The sequence below is a fragment of the Limulus polyphemus genome, unplaced genomic scaffold, assembly GCF_000517525.1.
Source record: "Limulus polyphemus unplaced genomic scaffold, Limulus_polyphemus-2.1.2 Scaffold1292, whole genome shotgun sequence".
NCBI lineage: Eukaryota > Metazoa > Arthropoda > Merostomata > Xiphosura > Limulidae > Limulus > Limulus polyphemus.
Window position 1 is genome coordinate 91,529 of NW_013666902.1, and position 9,798 is coordinate 101,326.

Here is a 9,798-nt window from a genome sequence, read left to right on the forward strand (position 1 = left end):
GACTTGGTCAACTTATATTGTGTTTTTTACTTGCAACAAGTAAATGACATATATTTTATATATTCTTAATACTAACTGTCAAGTTCACAGATTGTTAAATCGTTAAAAGCATCTGTTTTGTGAAACCGGGTTGTCAAACACCTGGTGAAGAAATTTCACGCCATAAAAATCTTATATTCTACGCTATAAATTGAGTTTTACTTCACTGAAACAAAATAGAATTGTTTTCGTCTGTAAACCTGCCACGTCATAGCAAGAACAAACAATACGTTTCTTGAAGATATTACGCACAAATTTATTTTTTATTTAATTATAATCACAAAGGAAAAAATAAATATAAAACAAAATGTTCTTGCTATGCAAACAAAAATACGGTACCGAAGCAATTTTGTTTCAAATTTACGTGGATTTTCCGAGTTCACTTATTGAGTCAGTTGTAATTACAACGTTAAAATCTGTGGTTAGATTCCCCGCGGTGAACAGAGCGTAGATATCTCATTGTGTAGATTTGTCCCTAAAAATAAAACTTTTATGATAATCTATTTCCGTACTGTATTAAAAATTCTATATTTTGTTATCATTAAATTACAAATTTTCAGTAAATGCTTTTTGGGTATGTTAAAGGTTTACAGTAAGATCGAAATAGATGCAGGATGTTACTTTACATGACATAAACACTTGTATTTACAACCAGTGGCGTAACTACAAATTTCAGGGGTATGCTTACACTAATGTTTACAAGTTCTGTTTTTAAACTATTGTTATTTTGTTCCAAATTTTAACCCTCGTGATGCCAAGTTATTGTTAATACATCTCCACCAATGCAGTGGGTATTTTCGGGTTTAACAAAATTGTGAGAATTTATAATTATGTTTTACGTTTTTACCGACCTCTAGCGGTATATTTGTAAACTAATGACGCGGTGTGTTTTTGTTGCATTATTGTATGCGAGGGTATAATTTAAAAAATATATACTTATAATCGAATAACTTTCTGAGAGATATTGGTTGTGTCAGATTTTGCCATTATGTTACCAACTTTTCTGTGATATGGAAGTTATTCGTGCTGGCAACGGTGTATGGCCCTTTTTTTTGTAGACAAGGCTTTGTCGAAGGTGCTCAAAGTTTTTGAAACTGGAACTTGTGAAAGGTACAGCTACACCACACTACTTTGTAGGCCTAACACTATCAACAGTAACTAACAGAGTGCATAAAAAACTGACGCTTGCGTCTTTTTGCCGAACGATTGTGAAGTTTTGTGAATAATAACCTCTTATTTACTTAAAGAATTGAGAACGAATTAGTATTTGTTTTTTGCCGAAGTTAACTTTCTAGATAAATTTGTACACTTTACTAGGTTTGATGTTTTTAAATCCTTTTTTGAAGCTTTTCTTAATTAGCGTATGAGAATGTTTTTTAAGTTACTTTACTTCTAGTAAAGTACAGTGGTATGCCCCAGTGTAAAGTGTTTGTATAATTAATAATTAACCATTGCTTAATCAATTTGGTAATTGGTAGACCAACGAAAGGTAACGTTATTATTGCGGCTGAGTCATACTGTTTATTGTTCAATTAAGACTGTAATTCTATTCAACAGCTGGGAAAATACGTTGAAAACGTTTAAATACAAAAGACTTAAGAGGTATTTTATGCCAGGTCACAAAAGTTCACTGTAAATCCAGGTTGGTGTGACAGTACATTAGTTCAGATTTATAAATGTACACTTTATAAAAACAAAATTATATGTAAAATTGCTGTAACAGATTAGGGGAAAAGGTGAATCATGCTCTATATAAATTCTATGTGAATTTACATTCCTTGCTGGGTGTTTTATGTTGTGCAAGAATAGAACATTTGTTCAAAACTTATTAGAAGTTGTATTGTGTCATTTTATATATATCCATTGCAAGTAACATAGCATTCGACAGGTGAAACTTTTAAAATGTCGGCAAGCAGTTCTAGTAGCAGTCATAGCAATGCTTCATCAAGTGGTGTACCGTTGTCTTCCACAGTAGTTGAAGCACAAGATAAGAACAGTAGTGATAGTACTGATAAATTGTATCCTTGTCACTTATGTAAGAAGTCCTTTGTTGAGAAAGAGGTTCATGTTCACATGCCCTGTTATTACATCGACATTTTGAGCTGTAATGTTTGCAATGAGAAGTTTAGCCACAAGACGGCCCTTCTCAACCACTGCCAAGCTCTGCATGGAATAATAAACCCCACCGTGTGTGATTTATGTGGAAAGTGTTTCGCAACTACGGAGGACTTCCGTAACCACCAGGCTGTTCACAGTGGTGACAAGCCTTACCACTGTGAAATTTGTTTTCAGTCATTTCCGGAAAAGATCCTTCTAATGCATCATTTGCACACCCATTACAGAGAAAAGCCCTTTCGATGTGAGTACTGTGGCAAGGGTTTTACACTGAAAGGAAATTTGAAGACTCACGTACAAGGTCACGAAGGTATAAAACCATTTATATGCGATATTTGTGGGAAGGCATTTGCCCAAAAAATGGGTTTAGAGTATCATAAAAATTCTCATTCGGGAAAGAAACCATATCCTTGTGAAATCTGTGGTAAGTGTTTTAGTCAGCATGGTAACATGAAAACTCACATGTTGATCCACACCGGAGAACGTAGATTTCCTTGTCCCGAGTGTGGCCGACTGTTCACGCAGAAGGGCAACATGAAAACCCATGTAAAGCTCCACTTGAAGCAGCCAGTAATGCAGAAACCGTATCAGTGTCCCATCTGTAAAAGATCCTACGTAACCCAAGCAAGCTTGCAGTGTCACATAGTGCGTCATCAAGAAATCTCTCTTTTTCAGTATAGAAATACACAACCAACTACTACTACTACATCACAGTAAGAAATGTTTAGAAAACGTCAGTTGTTGAAGAGTTCTTTCAAGTCCTTCTGAACTTGTATATTTTAAACTTTTTTTTTTCGTTGTTGTTGTTGCGTAGGAAAGGCTTCATATATATTTGTTTAAAACAAGAATGGCTGTGTAGTTTTTTCATCTTGTTTATGTTACTAATCTTCTGCCTTGTGTGTGTTGCAGTTGGAAAATATCACACTGTTATTATTAATTCACCAAAGACGTGGTCTGTCCAGATCAAATTTGGGTACAATAACCAACAGCTTTCATTGCCAAGCAAGATATTGATAAATATTTTTAATGGAATTTTTGAGATTTATAATAAACATTTGTAGATATGCACTGAATACATACTTCAAGATAATTTTCATTTTGTGTAATGGGTTAAGTCATCCAAGATGTGCTTCACCATAGGGTTCATCTCAAAAGTGCATTAAATCAAGCTATATTGTATTGTTTTTTTGTTTTCTTTGTCCTGTAAAAAGTGACTAAAATATTAACTGAACACCGAATTTTTGAGAACGAGGTTTTTGTAATTTTGAGAGCATACAAATATTATATATGCAATTACCAAAAAAGAAAACGTTTGATTATATATCTGTTAGAATGTGTCATTGTTGTCAGATGTATTTGAATGTAATTCACTTGTCATTTACAAGATACCATTTTGGTACCTTTTGGGGGAAGTCTATACCTTGTCAAGATGAGGATTTACTTTTATTAGATGTTCACTGATAACTTTTCTTCCTTATTTAAATAATGTGTAACTTTTGCAGTGTTGTGAATATAATTAATTTAAATTTAACAATAAAGCCAGAAGTATGTACTAGTTCAGTTTTATTAGGAGTTCTCGGGGTTTTTTATTAAAATTAAATGTGGTAAAATACAACCATCAAATGTTACCTGTGTTACAAATGGATGTTAGAATTATATCACCTATGTACGTGAATATGGTGTGCTTAAGCTTATTGTCTTGCTAGCTGCACGAACGTGTGTTGAAGCACGTTACTTGATAACATTCTTATCTTTTATATGCCGTGACAATAGCTATGTTTTGCATTTACTAGACATAACAATTTAGTAAAATTTAATTAACTTTCTACAGTTTTAAAAACTTTGTGGCCTATAAATGATTCACACAAAGAATAATGAAATATATTTTTCAATGATGCCAAGCATCTGTCCTGTGAAATTGAAAAGCTTCTGTAACGCATGTTCGAATGTCTAATGAGACTAAATTTTTATGTGGATTTTATTAATTACATTGATCAAAAATGTACGTGCAGTGTACAGGTGGATGATTAGTGGAATGTGCTTATCGATAACGTTCAACTAAATTAAAATAACCCAAAACGGTAATAATTGGTAACACTAATACCGTGACGATTTAATCGATTGTTTTACTTGCCATTAATCAATGCTAATAGAGTTAATTGGCCCCGGTGAAGATGTAACAGCAAGTTTTTTTGTTTTTTTTTGCCAAGTTTTATTGATAAATTTGGACAAGGTTAAACAAATTAACTGAAGCACAAATTATAGCAATGTTTTTGTTTTTTTTTAGGATAGTTACAGATATAATGATATATTAAAGTTTTGGAGAATCTGTGTTTCTGTTAGTTACTTTGTGTTCTGTATGAACTCTGCAAGGTTCAGTAAACTTCGGTACAAATGCGTCTGACACTGACTGAAATATTATATTTGTTTTATACTTCTTAAGAACTAAAGATTGGAAGAAGAAAAAAGCTGAAGTCAATTGCAAAAATTATTTGTAACGCTTATATTACAGCAATATATATATATTTACTCCTTTTATTTTGTTAGATTAGTCTTTATGTAAATGTGAAATCACTGTATGCAATTAACCTGTATGGAAGTTTTAATAAAAACTTTTTATTTATTAGAACATTTACTTGAGTACTGTATGTGTAGTCGTCTAAGTTTATTATATTTTAGGGTCTTAAAATTTTATTAACGTGCTATGAAAAACAAGTCATTTAAGATAAGCAAAATACATTATAAAATCACAAGGATGACACGGTAACATCATCCAGAGGTATGGAGAGGGAGAAACCACAGCAAACATTTAAAATCAAGTTTCAAACAGTTTAGTTCGATTAAAAAAATAGCACAAAAAAATCTGAAAAATACAAAGAAATTGTGAAAATTAAGTGGTCAACATTTTATCCAAATGTTGACCACTTAATTCATTTTCAAATTCTTTATATTTTCCATTCCTGTAATTTTATCTGTGACTGGTATGTATAAAGATATGTAACCACAACAATAAAAATTAACAAATGTCAGTTTAAATGAATTCTAGATATGCCACAATTTCATAATACAAACTATATTAAGTACTAACACATACAAACACCTGGAAGGAAATCAAACTATTCACATTTGTTTAGAGTAACAACTCCCTCGAAATCAAAAATTGGAGTTTAATAATGACTGGGCTATAGTCAAAACAGAGGGAAAAAGACACCTCTGTAACTCACTGACGATGTATAATTTTAAAAATAGAACTTTCTCCAAATTGTCCACTCATTATGAGGTAGAATTAAGATGAACATGTAAAAACTTAATTTATTTTAGTATCAAGGGTTGTATGTTAAGAATAAAGATTTTTCAAACACGTACTGTGCTCTTGTGAAAGAAATAAAATTCTTCTCAATTAGGAAAGTAATGTGGGACTAATGAAAATGCCGTTGTCATGATAGACGAGTAGTATACAGCAATAATTATTACATAAGCTGCTTCATTAGAACTTTGTCATAATAATGATTGTTCTGATACTGTAAGAGGCTATATTAACATAGCAGGAAAAGTATCGCTTGAAAATAAGTTTAATTTCCAAGTTAAGATAAAATCAGCAAGCAGAAAATTATTTGATTTATTTTACGTTTTCAGTTAGTGGATACAGGTTTACCATTTTCACTTCGAAATACACAAAGTTAGGTAAAAATTACTGGAAATTGAATGATGGTATGGAATACTTTTTATTACTGAACAGAAGTAAAAATTGATTTAAAAAAAAGGTCAGGTTATTTGTAGAGTCTGCTAGGGATAAACCTGTTATAATTAAGTAATACTAATGTGAAAACGTATATAAATGTATGTATCAGATGTTTCAACAACGAACATTACTGAGACTTTATTATTTTTTTTGTTAAGTGGGAAACTTTCCTTAAACACAGAAAAATTACTATATAAATATCATTTTCGACATCGTGATGTGTAGTTCAAATTCACTGGGTTCAGAACCAAAAATATCACGAGGTAAACCAAAAATTTGTCTTGAGCACTCCATCTGGAGGTTGGATAATCCGAGATTTAATAGCATTCTGAAGGAAAGCTTCTAACCTAGATACCGGACCACTTGATCCCGTTGGTGTTACTTTTTTGATTTTTGGAAAATAACCTGTACACAGAATGTGGAGCAGCTTTTGAAACTGTTGACCATATGCTTTAAACATGGCATGTCCAGCAAACTCTAGAAAATCCAGCAAAAGTGTGGCAGTAATATCTGGCCTTGGTTCGAGATTAAGAACTTGGGCCAGCCACTGCCAGCCATGATTAATTCCATGAGGATTAGACTTTTTGCACCTTGGTGGTGGTGATGTTTGGAGAATGGCTGCGTACAATCTCATGAAGCCACTCATTCGTTTCAGGAACTTGTCTTGGTTTTCCACGACCCCATCGGTATATGTATATCCCAATGCCCTACAAATACAAAGAAAGCCACATCAGTACAAACAAGTACAGTGGAGACTGAACAAATAACAAATGTTATTCCGAGAAAGGGCTAACAGGAAATGTAAAAAATAGACAATTATAAAGACATAATTATTGATATATAAATCCAGTGTGTACGAAGATTTGAAATTACTTATGCTACGCGTCATAAATTATAACTGTTAGCATCACTAGCTCTTTATGTAAAGGCTTAAAATGTCAAACAATAACGTGACTACGGAGAAAAAACAACCAAACATTTCACTGAAACGGTTTAAGTTTAATACTCTTTGGTTTTCAACACAAAAACAAGAGGTTTATTTCTTAACCACACATCACTTTGACTAAATGCTTATCTTGGAATATTTCTGACAGAAACCAGGGTGAGGAACAAGCCTTCCAGGATCACTAAATAAGCCTTAACAATATGGGTAATATAGACATACAAACAAGTTGGTCTCAATTCACTTCTGTAAACATTTAAAGTAAATATAAGACAAATAAGTTGGTCTCAATTCACTTCTGTAAACATTTAAAGTAAATATAAGACAAATAAATTGGTCTCAATTCACTTCTGTAAACATTTAAAGTGAAATATAAGACAAATAAATTGGTCTCAATTCACTTCTGTAAACATTTAAAGTGAATATAAGACAAATAAATTGGTCTCAATTCACTTCTGTAAACATTTAAAGTGAATATAAGACAAATAAATTGGTTTCAATTCACTTCTGTAAACATTCAAAGTAAATATAAGACAAATAAATTGGTTTCAATCCACTTCTGTAAACATTTAAAGTAAATATAAGACAAATAAATTAGTCTCAATTCACTTCTGTAAACAGTAATAACACCAAAAGAAAGCCTCAGAGTCAATGGTGATATATATATATATACAGTAATAACACCAGAAGAAAGCCTCAGAGTCAATGGTGATATATATATATATATATATACAGTAATAACACCAAAAGAAAGCCTGAGAGTCAATAATAACACCGAAATGATTCACAGGAAGATAACGGAGAACTTTCGTTAAGGCAGTTATGTAATCACGACAAGATACACATAATCAGAGTTTGACGGCTAAACTGGATTCTAAATGTGTGGTCTGTAAGTTACAAACTCCAGTACACTTCAGATGTCTCCTTCAACTCTATAAACATATAATAACTTTTAGCATAAAACTAACTTTATTACTTCTTAAATACTCTGTATACTATTGAATACAAGAAACTAATAATGCCTTTGATATAATTCTTGTACTGTCACATATGGGATATTTTTAGGGTTTCTGCTACAAAACATTTATTTTTATTTTAAAAGCTGCTATCCGTTTTCTCCGACTTGTTTAGTACTTGAAAGTCTGAAGAACCACTTATTTATTTTAGTATAATATTTATCATAAAGTCATGGCAAGCACCGATTTGATTAGTAGCCAATAAAACTACTTAAATTTTAATTAATAATTAGTTACAATTTTTTTAAACCTAAATTTTGACTACTTCCGTTTTTAGACGAGTATGTTGTGGCTGTAACTGTATGTGGTAATTTACAGGTTTCTGTTGTTTATCAACTTCTCTACCCTATGCACTTTTAACATCCACCAACCTGTAATAATCCTCCTCAGATTGGCCCTCTTGTTGAGGAACATAATAGGGAACCAGGTAAGGACATCTGGTGTAGAAATGAGCCATAATCAAATCACCCAAATCTGGATAGTCGCACCACAGCCCTACAATAACTCCTGCTACTGCAAAAGCTGATTCGTGCTTGGAAGCAATCTGTCCCTCGCCTTGACTCTGTTAGATTGATAAAAAAACAATAAAAACTGAAAATAAAATACATAAAGCAACACTCATCATAACTGTAAAAAACCTGCATATCTAAAACCGGGAGCAAAACCTCGGTTTCAAAAGAGAGGGGGACATATCCCGTCTCTATGCAAGTTATGCTTATACCTTCGGTCCCAGGGACCAACCTCATAACCATTTTGTGACTAAAACCAATTTAGACTGGTTCTGTAAGCCCCATGTATTGTATTAGGTTTGTTTGTTTGTTCTGAATTTCGCGCAAAGCTACATGAGGGCTGTCTGCACTAGCCATCCCTAATTTAGCAGTGAAAGACTAGAGGGAAGGCAGCTAGTCACTACCACCCACCGCCGACTCTTTTACCAATGAATAGTGGGATTGACCGTCACATTATAACGCCCCCATGGCTGAAATGGAATTGTATTGCCCACAGTGAGAGTTTATAACTTTTGATTAAGGTAAACTAGTAAATAAATAAATACTTAGAATCATGACCAAGGTCCTGGCATTTTAGCCACTAAAATTCCAAAATCCCTACATACAGAAAAAGCATTTGGGCCAATTAATGCTTGGTTTTGTACAGACATACGATACACCCAACTAAGCCCAAACAGCCTCCAGCTACACCAGAACCTTAATACAATCCTTATTCTATAAAATTAATTTATACAAGATAAATAATTTATTGAGAATTCTTTTAAAGTCTAGATCATCAGTTTCAAACCTTTTTTACGCCACGTAACACCAGTCAAACCAATACACCAATAGATCGAGTCTGTTTCGTCACTAGTCCGAGTGCAAAGTGATTTTCACGTTATGAATAAAAAACTATTCTTTGTCCCCCAAAATCTCAAATATCAGTTGTGTAATCTCTAAAACCTCCTAAATACATTTCAAATGTTTGTTTTTAGTAGAACTTTATATTTTATTTTCTCTACCCTAATTATATACGAGGTCAGTCAATTTGACCGACCTCATAACCACCAAAAAAAATTGAAATAAATCTAAATTACCATTTTTTTCATTCTAGAATGGTTTCAAATTGTAACATGAAACTACATTCGTTTATCCTAAGTAGCTTTAAACTCGTATCAGTATACATCTATTTATACTTAAATTTTATTTCTTTGATTGCCCTTTGAACCACTAACTACTACTATTCATGCCATCATAAGTTTTAAATCACTTAGGGAACTTGAAGTTCAGGATACACTATCGAATTACCTTACCCATGAGCTACTCAGAGCTGCTTTTGGGCATGCCTGGTGAAACATTTTTACTATATTATTATTATGATTTATTTTACTAATCTAACCTGAAGAGATCCTTAATTTTATATTTTAGTTATTTTTATAATAATAAATAAAGAAT

General features: G+C 32.5%; 2 protein-coding genes across 2 annotated transcripts; one reads left to right on the forward strand and one right to left on the reverse strand.

The window, feature by feature from the left end:
* The first annotated feature begins 922 nt into the window (after positions 1-922).
* LOC106462972 (gastrula zinc finger protein XlCGF7.1-like) lies at positions 923-3,718 on the forward strand. Its single transcript, XM_013922943.2, has one exon. The coding sequence runs from the start codon at positions 1,942-1,944 to the stop codon at positions 2,869-2,871; it is 930 nt and encodes a 309-aa protein (XP_013778397.1). The 5' UTR covers positions 923-1,941; the 3' UTR covers positions 2,872-3,718.
* Positions 3,719-5,757: 2,039 nt separating this feature from the next.
* LOC106462968 (nucleoporin GLE1-like) lies at positions 5,758-9,701 on the reverse strand. The gene is made up of 3 exons (XM_013922938.2): positions 9,657-9,701; positions 8,227-8,417; positions 5,758-6,603 (listed from the first exon to the last, which is right to left on the reverse strand). Exons 1-3 carry the CDS (start codon positions 9,699-9,701, stop codon positions 6,153-6,155), a joined length of 687 nt encoding a protein of 228 aa, XP_013778392.1. The 3' UTR covers positions 5,758-6,152.
* Between the last annotated feature and the right edge of the window lie 97 nt (positions 9,702-9,798).